The 16,780-nt window shown below is 44.0% G+C and overlaps 1 protein-coding gene across 5 annotated transcripts in view; it reads left to right on the top strand.

Annotated features, from left to right (window-relative positions):
• The window catches only part of smoc1 (SPARC related modular calcium binding 1), a 234,822-nt gene that overhangs the window by 50,126 nt on the left and 167,916 nt on the right, over positions 1-16,780 (top strand). For 3 of the 5 annotated variants that reach the window (XM_048600257.1, XM_048600258.1, XM_048600261.1), the window contains exons 6-7: positions 10,132-10,221; positions 15,713-15,793. In XM_048600257.1, coding sequence (XP_048456214.1) covers positions 10,132-10,221; positions 15,713-15,793 — 171 coding nt within the window. The remainder of the gene's footprint in view (positions 1-10,131; positions 10,222-15,712; positions 15,794-16,780) is intronic. The other 2 variants (XM_048600259.1, XM_048600262.1) reach the window with 1 other exon arrangement.

Genomic DNA, 16,780 nt, shown 5'->3' on the forward strand with positions numbered 1-16,780 from the left:
GAGCCCTGCACCTTGTTGTCTCGGATTCTCCAGCATCTGCAGTTCCTACTATCTCTGGTTGACTAATGCCCTTCCTTTAGGGAAGGAATCTGCTCTCCTTCACCGGACTACAGACCCACAGCAATGTGGTTGATTCTTAACTACCCTCTGGGATGGGCAATAATGTTGGCCGAGTCAACAACGCCTTCATCCTGTGACTGAATTAAAAAAAGAAGTACAGATGGTTCATCTCCATTCTCCTTTTCCTTAAGAAAATGGCTTGGTTTGATGCCACCAGGGCTGGGAAACAGAAATAAATACAGGGTGACATAAGCCTGAACCTCATCGCTCCTGCTTTACATTACCAATTCACACTATCTTTACTTTGTGTAAAATCTGTCCAAGTCTTTTCTGCATTTGGCTCTTCTTCTGTTAGCAAACATGTTCCTAATGGAAGCACGCTCAATCTTGGGAGGTGAATGGAGTCCCACCCCCATTGCCCCAAACCCCTTGGTGGAGTGAAGCATAGGGGTGGGGAGGGGGTGTGGAAAGGAGCTTCACAAGTCTGCAGAGATTGAGGGGAAATGAGAATAGTATACAAGGACAACACAAAGAGAAGCACATGCTAATATGTACTGTGGAAAGCCAACAGAGCATGGAAATGATAGAACTGGTCCGAACTCATCTTGTATACCTTCATATGGAATTCCAGTTTGGACCAATCCATGTTTTGTTGGTTTTTCACTTTTCTCCCCCCTTGGCTCACGTGGAGAATAAATGCCGGCACAAACCTGTTGGGTCCATTGGACTATCTCCATGTTGTCTATAACAAGGAGCGAATGTTAAAAAAGATGGTTACAAGCTGGTAAACGTCCAGTTGGAAATTTGAAAACAAAAGGCATGCAAATGCTGGAAATCTCAAAGAAAGTGCTTCTAACAGGCAAACAAGTATCTGATGATGGGACAGTTAAAGCTCTGATATTGAGTGGAGGCAACAGAACAATCACTTACTGCTTCACCTTCTTTGACACAAACCTCACTAACTGCTTCAGAACAGTGGCACTTTATGAAGGAAGAAATTAGTGTTAATGCCACATGCTGTTGCCTTTGAATCATACAGCACCGAAGCAGACCATTCAGCCCATTGTACCTGTGTTGGACAACCGTCCTACTTCTTCTTCTGCTCGCTCCTCAGCCTTGCATTTTGTCCTTTATATGCATTGATTGGATGCCCCCTTGAAGGGGTGGCGTGGTGGCTCAGTGGTCAGCACTGCTACTTCACAGCGTCAGGGACCCGGGTTTGATTCCACCCTCGGGCAACTGTCTGTGTGGAGTTTGCACATTCTCCCCGGGTCTGCGTGGGTTTGCTCTGGTTTCCTCCCACAGTCCAAAGATGTGCAGGCTCGGTGGATTGGCCATGGGAAATGCAGGGTTATGGAGTGGGTCTGGGTGGGATCCTCTTTAGAGGGTCGGTGTGGACTCAATGGGCCGAATGGCCTGCTGCTACACTGTGGGGATTCTATGATAGAGTTACAATTAAATCTGCTTCTACCCATCCGTTCAGGCTTTGTGATGCAACTTGCTACATACAAGGTACTTTCAACAATTAATTAAAATTGACGTCGCCCGGTTAGTAACTCTTTCACCAGTTTATGCCTATTTACTCAGTCGAAGCTTCATCGTATAATAGACTGTCTTGACAATCCTACATCCATATTACAGCCCTTGACGGCAAGAGGCAAGGCAGTGACAAGGCTGAGATGGTCTGTTTGAGCGGTATTACACATCGCACAGAGGCAACGCAGAGACCGGGGGGGTTCTTTGTTGTGTCTTAAGAATCAATGCATTGTGCACCTCAGACAATTAACTCTGCTATTGACTGTTGCCAGCTAAAGCCGCTGTTGATTTCCACCTCCCCCCCCCCCCCGACTACACCACCATCCCTCTCTCTTGTGCGCTTTTCAAAACACTATTGCGCAGAGCTCTGAAAAGTCAGCAATAATAGGGGTGAAGATCAACATTGTTCACATTTAAACATTTTTTTCTCTGCTCCTCACAGCGAATTTGTCAATCAGATCTGAAAGGCAGAAAAAGGGGCTTTGAATTTTGATCATTGGGAGCTGGAGTGCCTCCCAGCTGCGTGTGTAGGATGCGGACTGGCACAATCACATAGCTTACACTGAGATTTGGGTTTGTGGGGGGTAGAGTGGTGGGAGCTATCATCATTGAGACAGTGCTGCTTTATCTAACTGCACCTGCAGAGGAGAAGGAGGGAACTTTTGCTTTTACTTCTTCCTTATGTCTTTGCTTATTAATTAGCCCTCTGGGCTCTGACTGCAAGCAGAGGAAAACAAAATAAATACTGTAGTGAGAGATTTGGCAGAAACATGTTTACTGTACAAGCCACTTTTTGTCGCGCAACATATCCAGCCAAAGAGTTATAAGCACTTCTCACTGAGTTTCCGACTCTCATTAAACCCAATGTCGGATTTTTTATTTGTTGTTGTCATTCCGAGACCACTTGTCTGTCGACGTTGAAATTTATCCGTGATTTAATATTTTAAAAATTGCCGTCAGCCCCTTAATTGAAGCAAACTCCAATGGGGATCATTGAATAGTGATCTCTGGCTGCTTCTCCTTCTCTCCTGCAGGATCCAGCCTCAGGCTCCTGTGACTTCCTACCGTCCTGGATAAGATTGTTTAGGTGTCACAACCAATGCTGTCTTACTAACACCCGTCATGTACACGTCCTTCGATGCAGAGCCTTGAAGGGAAACAAACGTTGAGAGTCGACAGAAATCTGGGTGTGACAGCACCTGTAAAGTTAGAGTTGAGTAGAGTTAGTATTAAGGAGAATATTCATTCAGGACATCAAATATAAACAGGTGTTGCTTTAAAAAAAAGGAGTTACTGAATTCTGTACGGCCTATACTCCTGAAAGATTCACCTTACATCTTGTAAATATAACACACAAGTAACACTGATGTTTGCTTTTACAAAAATCGAAACAGGTCGGTTAAGAGCTAACCAAGAATAAAATTGATTCCCTTCCCTACAAAAACTAAGTGCACATTATTTTCACCCGTGTGTGTTTCCTTGTCTATTATGAACAATCAGCTTGACATCTGGTGGCTTTAAGGAGCCAGATCATATTCTGTCAACACCAATGCAGCCGTCTTATGCAGTCATTTGTTTTAAACAAACTATCTCTTTTAAACTTGACATTTCTCACCTCTTCAGATGTAAATATGGTTGATGAACAATTGTTCTCTACATTGCATGACCTGACTGAAACAAAAATCTAGTAAAGTATAAAACCTAACCGGCCTGCTAGAATTTAATGTAATAAAGCACACAGTGTAAGCCGATGTTCAAATAGTAGGTATCTAATCATTGCTCATTGAGGGGATCAATTGTTGGCAGGCCTCTTTACAATCTTCCGTTGACTTTGGAGGAGATGCCATCCCATAAAGTCAGAACGCCTCCTTTCTGTGAGACTAAATTCAGTTAGGCATAACAGGATTAATAAAACTACAGTGGAACTCTTTTGTGGATTGCTTTTCAAGCACTTCCCTGTGAAAGTCTGTGCTCTCACATTTGACTGGGGTCAGCCCACAGGCACTAGTATGTCAGCACTCATCCATCTGCCTGGTGGGAAGTGCCGAGCAAAACTGATAATCCCTGACATGACTGATTGCACGAGCGCCATGCTGTTAACGATGCTCCTTTATCATTGAGCAGAGTACACCGAGTGCTGTCTCTTTTATTTTAGTTCCCTCACCTGACATCAGGTGGCGAGGAACAGGAAGCTTTAAAACTTTTTCAAGTGGGGTTGCAGACTCAAGGAGCTGAATGGCCTGCCCCTGTTTCCCTATGTTGTTATTTAGACGCTGAGGGAATTGGAGCACTGAAATCCAGAAGTTGATGCTTTGAAGGCCATGATTGAAGCTGAACTTTGACCCATGGTCGTGTCTGAGGGGCTGCTCTTGTGAATGGTCCGACACAGAAGTAGCTGGGCTTGTGCCTACTCATTGAGCTTCCCGTTGCAAACATGCCGCCCGTCGATTCTCTACTTAAGGCTAGAATATTCCCCTTCAGGTACAGGAAGGAAATGTTAAGCTTCCTTTCGAAGCCATTCCTTCATGAGCCTGACTTTTCCCTGCTTTCTCTCCCTAGGTATGGAGAGAGGAGACAACTGCATTGCAACTCTTGAGAAGCCGACATTGGACAGGCTCAGTCTTATGAAGCAGCGGATTCACTGAGGGTCACAAGTGAAGGGAAGGGCAGGTCACTGATAGTGCCATTGGTCTCACACAGACAAGAACTCTGGGTTCTCAGATTTCATTTAAATTGGCTTGGCTCCCTCAGTTATGGGCCTAGTCTTTCCCCTCCACTGGGGAAGCCCCGTTTCTCCCAGCCGTCGTGGGGCCTTCACCATCTCGAGGTAAGATTATTGACCACACCACTTTGAGATGTCACAGGAGGCAGTGTAGTTCCAATGACTTTGGTGAAGCACGTACAAGAACTACCTTGAGTATTGTGGTGCCAACCTACAATTGCCATGGCCCATTCAAATGCAGAGATGGCCCCCTGCTGGCCCTACTCATTTGAAACGTGGAACTTTGGATGGCTCTTGGTCAGCTGACCATTTCTTTATAATCAGGTACAGGAACAGGCGAGAGGGAAAGGCAGACTTCAGTTTGTTTGCTTATTCGGCCATCAATTGCCTCTCTTCCTCTCCTGAAGGGTGTTATTCTTCAGACACCAGCAATCCTCTGGTATTCAGTGAAACGACCATTCCTTGTACAGGTACAGCCTAAATTCCATCTGTGGGCACTGCTCAGCATGTATAGACTTTAGCCTGTCTGTTTGTATATGATCACACCAAATAACATGTGCCTCAAGTACCAGCGTTCATCAGCTGTTCTGGACCGTGCCTTTTATGATCTGACTCATTCAAGTCTGGTGGGTTCGAACACAGCCAGGAATCTTTTGTGGGTTCACACAATATTTCGGTTCGTTGGGTAATGGTAATCCCTAAACTGTGAACATTCTAAAGCCAGCACAGTCTTGCTCCCAAGACAGCTGTATTTTAGGCATTGTGAGGCAATAATATAGAGGAAAGAGACAGGCCATTCAGCCCATTGAGTCTACTCTGCCTTCGATCATGGCTGATACGTTTCTCAACCCTATTTTCCTGCCTCCTCTCTGAAACCTTTGATCCTCTTACTAATCAAGAACCTATCTATCTCTGCCTTAAATACATTCAACGACTTGGCCTCCACAGCCTTCTGTGACAATGAGTTCCACAGATTCACCACCCTCTGGCTGAAGAAATCTCTCCTCATCTCAGTTCTAAAGGTTCTTTCACTCTGAGATTGTGCCTTTGGGTCCTAAACTAGTAGAAAGATCTTCTCCATGTCTGATCTCTCTAGGCCTCTTAGTATTCCGTAAGTTTCAATGAGATCCATCCTAATCCTTCTACACTGCATTGAGTACAGACCCAGAGTCCTCAGCCGCTCTTCACATGACCTTCATCCCTGGGATCATTGTTGTAAACATCACAGCTGATATGAGCCTTGCTTGTCAATAGTTTGTTCATCTGTGGCGAATTTTGGTGTCCAAAATGGTGCTCACCCAACACTGACTCGTATTCCCCTTCCAGCTTCTGAAAGGTCACCATGACTAGGAAACTCAACCACATTCCCGTCACACTCTTTCCTAGCCCAGGTACTCAGTGCACAATCATTACCATTAACATGACATGTTTTGGGCCAACATATTTGGGCTGTGCTTGGAGATTTCTGACTCTGGGCTCATGTTATATCGAGTTGCTGATCGGTATTTGTTTGACATCCTGTGAATGCCATAGGGGGAAAAGAAATTGACAAGTGAGATGCTAAACAAGAGTTACTGCCTGCTTTACGTTTTGTGTAAATGGCCGTGTAGGACTTGTGTTTTTAACCTTTTGAGTGCTACGTTTCCCTTAGCAGCTGGCCAGCCAACAGCATGTTTCTTAAGATCTGGATTCACTCAGCCGTGCCATAAAAGTATGATTCTACATTTTAAAATAGAGTTTGCTTTCAGTAAAATGGAAAGTCTCTCTTTGTGAGATAGTGTACACTGGTAACGGACCCCAATTTTCTGACCCTTTTTACACTTCCTATTGTCGTCTTTTTATTGCGTATAATCGGGCGAAAGTATTTGTTGTATATGGAAATGATTGTTGAAGTGCCCTTGGAGTATTTTATGTGTTTTAAGTTGTCTGTTCTCTCTGATTTGTACACGGAGATTTCTGACCTTTCACTTTTTGTCTGTGAATCTGCTTTTCTTTAGCTCATGGACGTGTGCCTCCTAACACAAATCATTGCTCGACTCACTGCGGTTGATGTGTTGATAATGGCTGCCAGCATGTTTAGCTGAGTCGCCCTGTTTCCTAATATGTTTTCACCTGCAGTTTGAACTCCTGCGTCTCGCTAAGGTTGCTAGTTTCTAACATAACTTGTTCTTGAAGTTTTACGAGCTTCCACAAAAGAAAGGGTCACTGTTGCCAAGGCAACTGAGGACCCGTCACTCAGTCAGTGGCATCCCTCATTTCAAAAGAAAGTCGCTCTAAAAATGTCAATTCAAAACATTATTTTTGTTGGGTGTTAAATTCCTTTTGTAAAAAACACAATGCAGTGAATGAGCTTGGTCATTAAAGAACACAACTTCAAAATATTCCTATAACTATCTTTTAGAAAATGACCTTCTTGATCAAATCCTTCCTGGTCACGTGAACATCCTCCTTTTTTTGTGGCCGACTAGAGGTGTCTAAAAATAAAGTGGAGAGTTCAGCTTCCAATTCTGCATTGGTCACACTACACCATCTTTTTACCCAGCATGCCGTACCCATTTGCTTTAGGAACAAAAACAGAAGTTGCTGGAAAAGCTCAGCAGGTCTGGCAGCGTCTGTGAAGAGAAAACCAGAGTTAACGTTTCGGGTCCGGTGACCCTTCCTCAGTAGGGCCCTTCCTCCAAAACGTTAACTGTGATTTTCTGCTCACAGATGCTGCCAGACCCGCTGAGCTTTTCCAGCAACTTCTGTTTTTGTTCCTGATTTACAGCATCCGCAGTTCTTTCGGTTTTTGTTACCCATTTGCTTTATACTTGATACCTGGGTTGGAATCAGGCTCTCTTGCTCTAACAATTCCTAGGAGGAATTTTGGATCTCGCACATACAAACATAACTGTCTAGTTTGTCAAGTTTCACTCCCTGCGTAGGATGAGCACCCCAGACATTAACACTGTGTTTGTGTAGCCAGGATAAAGTCCACTTTCCTACCATCAGGGTGATAGGGTCTTTCAGTCCTTGTCTACCATTGCCAAAGTCAAATTTGTGTCAAACTTGCTTCCAGCTGCATGGGTAACATATTCCTTCCAAGACCTCTAACCTTACTACAGTGCAGTTTGTTGCCAAGTCAATATCTCTTCTACCATAGACCATCATAAACCTGATTAAGGCAAATCACTTTAACTAAGTAAAACAATTCCATATAGGAACGTCTTCAGAATTGACACTTTCATAAGCATTTCATTTAGCAGGCACCACTGCTGATCGATATGAGTCAATACATCTTAACAGTTTTCAAGAGTGGGAAGAGACCAGGTAATAAAGGTATATTATTATATAAAAATCATGGATATAAATGAGTTGGATACCGTGGGTTTGAAGATGAACATCCTCTGGGTTGTGTGTGGTTATTGGGTCACTCAGGACTCCTTCGTATTCTGAATGGCCCATGCAAACTTCCCCTCAGGTCCCAGCCACGAATAGGGCAAGAACGGGAATGTTAGCCCTGGCCGACTGTTGACATAGCGATCAACATATTGGGAAGGGGCCAGACTTTCAAAGGATGTGCGAAACTCATCATGCCAAGCGAATCCCAGAGCTTTGGTAGACAAAATCAGAGCAGCAACATCCATGATATGGAACTCAAACGACATCTCTGCTAACACACAATCTTATTAGTCAATAAAAACTGGGAGGGATGGAATAAGCTGCCCTTTCGCTCCCACTGCCAGTAGGAAGACTCCATCATACTGAGTCCTCAAAGAAGCGATGCTTCATGTTTCAGCCATTTAAAATTTTTTTTTATTGGATGTGGGCCTTACTGGCGAGGCACTATTTGTTGCCCATTCCTGGTTTGTTTGGCAATTGCCTTTTTTAAAACAACTGCTCGACATTATTTCCTCCTTTTGTTTTTGCCCTAAGGTCTCCCCTCAACTCTCTCCACCCTGGTTCTAATATTGCTGTGATGTTTTAGTTCAGCAGTCACACACCCATCTTTCATGTTGGCACTCAACATCATTTGAAAGGTCGCCCAGCTGACCGTGATCTAGCTCTTGCTCCAAAATCCACCCACATGGACACCCTTCTCTTGTCGTGTTCTTGTTTTCATTCCTTTCACAGGTTGTAGGTATCACTGGCTGGGTCAGTATTTGTTGCCCATCTCTAATTTTCCTTGAGGTGGTAGTCAGCCACCTTATTGAACCACGCTGTTCCATCTGATGTAGGTACGCCCATTGTACTGTCTGGAAGACAGCCACAGGATTTTGACCCACCTACAGTAAAGGATGGACGACCATAGTTACAAGTCAGGATGGTTTGTGGATTGGAGGGGACCTTGCAGGTAGTGGTGCTACCATGCATCTGCTGCTTTTGTCCTCCTAGGTGGTAGAGGTCATGGATTTGGAAGGTGCCATCAATGGAGCTTGGTGTGTTGTCACAGTGCATCTTGTAGATGATACACACTGCTGCAATTATGGTGCTGAAGGGAGTAGATGTTGCAGTTGGCTTATGGAGTGTGACTAATAGGCTCCTTTGTCCTGGATGGTGTTGAGCTTCTTGAGTGTTTTTGGAATTGCACTCATCCACAGAAGTGGAGAGCATTCCACCATACTCCTGACTTGTGCCTTAGAGATGGTGGACGTTTTTGCTGTTGTTCTGAGGAAGGGTCATCGGACCTGAAATGTTAACTGTGTTTTCTCCTTCACAGATGCTGCCAGACCTGCTGAGCTTTTCCAGCAACTTTGTTTTTGTTCCTGATTTACAGATTCCGCTGTTCTTTTGGTTTTTACCCAGAGGATATAGGACTGGCTTATCTAGACTTTCCTCATCAGGCAAACTGTTAGATACCTTCCCAGAACTTTCATCAAATGACCTTCTGCATCCATCTACCCTGGATGGATAAACAGTCTTACCTTCCCGCCATCTCCAGTACTTTTAGTATTAATACACCTAAATTGAACGAAAATGAATGGAAACCTTTGATTTGGCCATCTGAATTTTCCTCTCAGCAGCCCGATGTATGGAAAGCTGTGTATGGTATTTCCCTCCCAACACCCGAAGACAAAATGATTCCTAGGTGTCTCCTGACTGGGGGATTACCGTAGTTAATAGACCCCAAGAATGCACCATGTATAGGTCTTATACATCTTATTGGAAAAGAGCACCTGGATTAACCATTGTATGGTAAATTATCACTGCACCCAATGAAGCCAGTAAGTAGATCATTAAAGTAACTGTTAACTGAAGGCATCGTCACTGGCCAAATCCATGAGAATGAAACCATCGCCCCGAAGGAACCAATACATTTTAACAACTCTCAAAACCGAGAATGGTCAGCAGGATGAAAGATGTTCTTCAGAATTCTGTCCCAAAGAAAATATTCAGAAGTGTTTGTGTGCATTGCAAATATTTTGGGTGATAGAAACAGAAATAATTATGATATGTCAAAATGTATTTCCTTCAAATTCTTATGTGCCCTCACAGTGGCAGTCTCAATTTTTTTTTGGTGGGGTGAGTTTTGACTCCACATTAGCAATGACATAGTGAGGTGTTGTTTTCATGTACTTTTAATCTCTATTCTGGATATTGCATGTTCTGTGTTTGCTTCCATGTATCTACAGTCATGAGTAAGTGGAGGTGAGTGTTTCGCTTTGTTCTGCATGTCTTTCCTGAGGTGCTTCTCTGTCCTGACTCTCTGCGTGCTGCGAGCTATCTTTCTTCCTTTACTTTCCACTTTTTGTTCATCAAGTGGCCGGGCCATGTGCAAATCCCATCATTCAATACTGCTGGAGAGTAGATAGTATTTACCTCAATAATGGTAGTTTCTTTTCAATTCTTTCTAACGCTAAATTCAGAAGACGTATCAAAGCCGACACCAACTGCTGAAACCCAGCCAGCGTTTGACGGAGACGGTGAGTCTAATTTGAAACCATCTTTCATTAATCTCGTCATCTTGTGTCTTTGATGTGGAGGGTAAGGGAGGGTGGATTGGTTGCTTGATGACTGCAGTGTATTTTCCCATCAGTTATTTGATTGCAATCTGGGGGCGGGTTGCGAAAATAAAATAGCCAACCTCGATTTAACCATTTGTGGTCTCGTCGACAAGGATCTGCCCCGAGTTTGAGAAGCTGGCGTGTTAACCATTAACTTGAAAGAATCCTCCAAACAATACAGTGGTTGGTAGCCTAAGCGTGGAAAATCATTCTTCGAACTATAATATATAATACTTTGAATGCTTGAAATATGAAATAAAGACAGAATATGTCAGAAATATTCAGCATCTATAGACAGTTTAAAAATTCAGATCTGGGGAAAAGGATGCAAACCTTTCTTTGTTATGTTCTCTGTATTTGACACCAGACCTGCTGAATAGATTCAGAATTTTCTGTCTTACTTTCTTCAAATGATAGTAGACTGTATGACAGTTATCCTTATAAAGCCTTGTGTACAACAGATGCAAGTGAATAACCCATGAAAATAAGGACCCTCAGTTTCACCATGGGAAGAGAAGAAAGGCTCTATGCACAATTAGAAGATCTATTTAATATTTCAAGTAACTTAATGATGGTGCTGGTACTTAATGAGCTGCAAAACAAGCGAATAGAGCAACAGCAGGGCAGAGTCAGCAGAAGTGGTGTTGGCCAGGAAGGAGCTGCCTGAAGAATCCTCAACATTGACTCTGGACCCCATGATGTCTTAAAGTGTCAGGTCAAACATGGGAAAGGAAACCTCCTGCTGATTACTATGTACAATTCTCCCTCCTTGAACAACACTGGGAAGAATCACTGTGGGTGGCAATGTGCAGGCTGTACTTTAGGTGGGGGATTTCAGTGTGACCAGCAAGAGTGGCTGAAGAGCCCCAAGGATTGAGACTGCAGCACAGAGTGAGGGAACCAACAACAGGGAAGAACAGACTTGACCTCATCCTGAGCAATCTGCCAGCTTCAGATGTATCTGTCTGTGACAGTATCGGTAAGAGTGACCACCGCACTGTCCTCATGGAGACAAAGTCCTGCCTTCACATTGAGAATAATCTCCATCACGTTGTGTGACACTATCACCATGCTAAAACATGAACAGATTATCAACTCAAGACTAGGCATCTATGAGGTGCTGTGAGCCATAAACAACAGCACAATCTGCAACCTCACAGCCCAGCATATTTCCCCATTCAACCGTCACCATCAAGCTAGGGGATCAAGTATATAACACAGTGTGGAGCTGGAGGAACACAGCAGGTCAGGCAGCATCAGAGGAGCAGGAAAGCTGACGTTTCGGGTCGGGACCCATCTTCAGAAATAGCTTTCCTGCTCCTCTGATGCTGCCTGACCTGCTGTGATCCTCCAGCTCCACGCTGTGTTATCTCTGACTCCAGCATTGGCAGTTCTTACTAGCTCTAAGCTAGGGGATCAACCCTGGTTCAGTGGAGAGTGCAGGAGGGCATGCCAGGAGCAGCACCAGGCATAACTGGAAATGAGGTGCCAAACAGCATAAGCAGCAAGTGATAGGGCTAAGAATTCTCACAATCAACGGATCAGATCTAAGCTCTGCAGTCCTGCCACATCCAGTTGTGAATGGTGGTGGACAATTAAACAACTCATTGGAGGAGGAGGCTCCACAAATATCCCCATCCTCAGTGATGGAGAACATCGCACATCAGCCTGAAATACCGAGTGGATGATCCACCTCAGCCTCCTGCAGGGGTCCCTAGTATCAGAGATGACAATGTTCAGCCCAATTTGATTCTCTTCATGTGTTAATGAGAAGTGGTGGAGGCACTGCATACTGCAAAGGATGTGGGCCTTGACATCAGTCCAGCAATAGTAATGAAGACCTGTGCTGCAGAACTTGCCGTTCCCCAAGCCAAGTTTCTGTGCAGGTACAACACCTGACAATGTGGAAAATTGTGCAAGTGCATCCTGTACGTAGTAAACAGGACAAATCCAACCTGGCCGTTAATGCTCCAACAGTCTACTCTTGATCAGCAGCAAAGTGATGGAAGCTGACATCAACAGTGCACTGCTAACAGGCACTGTTCTGGTTGCCTTGTTATAGGAAGAATATTATTAAATTGGAGAGGGTTCAGAAAAGATTTACCAGGATGTTGCCGGGGTTGGAGGCTTTGAGTTATAAGGATATGCTGGGACTTTCATCACTGGAGCATAGCAGGTTGAGGGGTGACTTTATAGAGGATTATAAAATCATGAGGGGCATAGATCTGGTGAATAGCGAAGGTCTTTTTTCCTAGGCTGAGGGAGTTCAAAACTGGGGAGCACATTTTTAAAGTGAGAGGAGAAAAGTTGAAAAAGGATGTGAGGGGCAACTTTTTCACACAGAGGCTGGTTCTTATTGTGGAATGAACTGCCAGAGGAAGTGGTGGATGCAGGGACAGTTGCAACATTATAAAAACATTTGGATCAGTACATGAATAGAAAAGTTTAGAGGGATTTGGGACAACTGCAGGGAGGTGGAACTAGGTGAGTTTGGGAAACTTGATTGGCAGGGATGAGTTGGACCGAAGGGTCCATTTCTGTACTGTATGACTCTATTACAAACAGCACCTGCTCACCAATAACCTGCTCAGTGATGCCCAGTTTGCGTTCTGCCAGGGTTACTTGGCTCCTGGCCTCATTACAGCCTTGGTTCAAACATGGACAAAAGAGCTGAATTCCAGAGGTGAGGTGAGAGGGACAGCCCTTGACATCAAGGCTGCACTTGACTGAGTGTGGCATCAAGGAGCCCTAGCAAAACTAGAATCAATCAGGGAAAACTGTCTTCTGGTTGGAGTCAGACTTGACACATAGATGATGGTTGTGGTTCTTGGAGATTAGTCATCTCAGCTCCAGGACGTCTCTGCAGGAGTTCCTCAGGGTAGTGTCCTAGGCCCAAAATCTTCAGCTGCTTCATCAATGACCTTCCCTCCATCATAAGGTCAGAAGTGGGGATTGCCGGCTGATGATTGTACGGTATTCAGCACCGTTCACCACTCAGATACTGAAGCGGCCCATGTCCAAATTCAGCAAGACTTAGACAATCTCCACGCATGGGCTGAAACGTCACAAGTAACATCACACACAAATCTCCAATGACAGAATCTGACCATTGCTCCTAGAAATTCAATGGCATTAGCATCACTGAATCTCCCTCGATCAACGTCCCAGGGATTACCATTGACACTGGACTTGCCATATAAATACAGTGACTACAAGAGCAGATCCCTTTACCCTTCACCTCTTCTCCTCATGCTATTCCTCCCCCACTTCCCACTCCCAGATTCACATTGTTTCGCTGGATCAATGGTGAAATTAAATCTTGAGACTGAGAACTTAGCATCGAGATTTCATTTCACCATTGACTAAACAAACAATCGGGCATTCACTTCATGAATCGGTGTGATGCCTCAGCATTTCTCCATTATGTACGCTGGCTCACGATCAGCTCAGGGGAGGTCTGTGCAAATCAATAGTCTTGTCGGAAAGAACAAAAATAAAGCAGCTGTGGTTTTTAAATGTAGGCCAAGAAGGCATAATAATAATGTTACTGAAGTCAAAATCTTGCTGTGATATGTTTGTATGAGTGGAATTCTGTTAGTGCAGGATAAAACTTCCAATGCAAGGGCAAGAATTCCAGCTGCTGCCCCTGTAGAAACATTTAAAAACCAAAAGAGAATTATGGTTAAAGCTGTACCTTGGAATCCGTGGCATCCTACAAAGCCATTGGGAGCGGGCTTTTAGTAAAATTCCTCAGCATCATTTGAGAATAGTTGGAAAACACTGTTGGATACACTTGAAGCATTTCCACAGCTCCTATCAAACTGAATAGCTGAGTAGGAAAGGTTTGGAGGGATATGGGCCAAGCGCAGGCAGGTGGGACTAGTTTAGTTTGGGATTATGGTCAGCATGGACTGGTTGGACCGAAGGGTCTGTTTCCATGCTGACTCTATGGCTCTGTACGTGTACTGCATCTCATGAAGTCCTTGAAATGGTTCATACCTCAATTTGTAACATCTTGGCAGGATATTAGCTTGGTTGTTCTTGTGCTGGGGTAGAGTGGGGAAGCAGGCACTTTCTATACTCAGCCATCGAAACTGCATGCATGATTCAGGCTGATGGCTTTTGAGGTCATTGCAGTCAACCTCCAGAAAGATCAACTGGGCAACTTACTTCCACAATCCAATTCTGACCATGAGATAGCAGAGTAGAAGTAGGCCATTTGGCTCATTGGATCTGTTCTGCCACTCAATGAGATCATGGCTGCTCGCTGTTCGAAGAAGAAAACAAAACTAGCTTCAAACCAATGCCAGGAGCGTACTTGTACAGGTGGCCATACTTGAGTGGTCATTACTCAGTGCAAGCTGTGATAGTTGATACCGATGGTTCATTTGGTTTGGAGCCATCACAGTCAAGCCTTTTTCAGATTTTATCCAGACCAGACTTCTGGATTGATTAGCTGTTAGATGTAAGGGGCGGCACGGTGGCTCAGTGGTTAGCACTGCTACCTCACAGCACCAGAGACCCGTGTTCAGTTCCAATGTCGGCCAACTGTCTGTGTGGAGTTTGCACATTCTCCCCGTGTGTGTGTGCGGGTTTCCTCCGGGTGCTCCCATTTCCTCCCCGCAGTCCAAAGATGCGCAGGTTCAGTGGATTGGCCGTGCTAAAGTGTCCAGGGACGTGTAGGGTAAGTGGATCAGCCATGGGAAATGCACAGATGGCATGGGATGGGGTGGGTCTTCAGAGGGTCAGTGAAACTGGACGGGCTGAATGGCCTCTATCCACACTGTAGGGATTCTATTCTAAAAGAGGAGAATGGCATCTAAAAACCTCTATCTGTCCATAGCCATTCCATTTGGAAAAGATCCACTTTTTGTAAAACTCAATTTTTATTACACTTTTAAGTAAAATTATAGAAATGTTTTAATCTATAAATACATCCAGAAACACATGTATTTAATTCATAGGACAATAAGATGCCCTCTCCCACTGTTTTCATAAAATATTCTTTTCCTGACTTTATTTGCCCTCTGGCATTTCCACATGTTGAAAGCACTTGAGCTAAAGTGGAATGGTAGCACAATCCTATTCTCATCTCCAGGCAGATCACATCTTGCCAGCACACCTGTATTGTACAAGGTAGTACTCTAGGGTCAGCAACAGCATTCGGCTTCAACACCTTGCACAGCCGATGGAGCGTCATATCGACAATTTGCAGAGGATGAATCTGTAGTCAAATGCTGGGAAGTTCTATCTTTTCCCAATCTAAAAAATGCTAGGTATGACAATGATGTAAGACGATGCAAATCAGTTTTTAAACATGTTGAAAGTAGGCGATTTAAAAGGGGAAAATGAATTTCAGGGACAGCTCTGTTTGATGAATGTAAGATATTCCTTATCTGATCTGTTTCAGAAATTACAGCGCCGACCCTTTGGATAAAGCAGCTGGTTAGTAAAGACTCCAAACAGAATGGCTCCAGCATGAGGAATCTAGGTAAATGATGGTTTTCTTAAAATTATGAACAGCAAACTTGTTATTAACTGGCACGTTGGGAACCAGGAGTGTGTTGGTTGATCAAATATTCCGGTTGATCAAGAGATCGACACAATCAATGTAAAAACACACACTAAGTAATAGATATGTAAAGCAGAGGGTTTACACATCATGCTTTACTTTATTTACAGCATAAGTAAATAATAATGCAACTTTTGCCTTAAATCAAATGTATCAGCAGGGAACCTTCAACTGACTACTCAGACATCGCGAAGATTAGGATAATACAATAAACTTTCGGTATTTCAGGTACATAATTTATTGAGAGGGCCGGTTCATTAAGGTGCCAGTTAAACGCAGTTTGCTATACTAAAATAAGTTAGCTATTACTGCCCATTGCAGTGAAGCTAAGACATTGCTTGCCAGAGGAACAAGTCATTCTTAGCATAACTAAAAGAAATGTGGAATACTGTGGCGTCTGGAAACCTACAATGGAGACAGAAGGTGCTGGAAATTCTGAGTAGGTCGGGCAGTGTCATTAGTAAGAGAGAAATAGAGTTAAGGTTTTGAATAGAATGCCTTTTAACGGAAGCTGCATTCCTCACCGCCACTGCTTGACCCGTGGAAAGTTTTTATGCAGTTTCTCTCCTTTGTACATGTTTGGACCATGAAATGATTGGGATGTGCAGAATCTACGCTGAGAGCAAAGTGAGCAAGTATGTTCCATTCAGTTGAGGGCAGGGAGGTTCCCAGTGAAAGACCACCACCAGCTAACCAAATCAGGATCTACTGCTCTCTAAATGGTCTGAATTAGATTGTGAATTTGTGGCAGTTCACCCAGTTCTTCCTTTACTTCACTGAATTTGTTGAACTGTCTACCTACTACAAGTTACACTCCCAAGACATGTGAGGCATGATATTAGAGACAACAAGGTGCAGGGCTGGATGAACACAGCAGGCCAAGCAGCATCATAGGAGCAGAGAGGC

This window comes from Rhincodon typus, chromosome 8 (genome assembly GCF_021869965.1).
Source record: "Rhincodon typus isolate 14 chromosome 8, sRhiTyp1.1, whole genome shotgun sequence".
NCBI lineage: Eukaryota > Metazoa > Chordata > Chondrichthyes > Orectolobiformes > Rhincodontidae > Rhincodon > Rhincodon typus.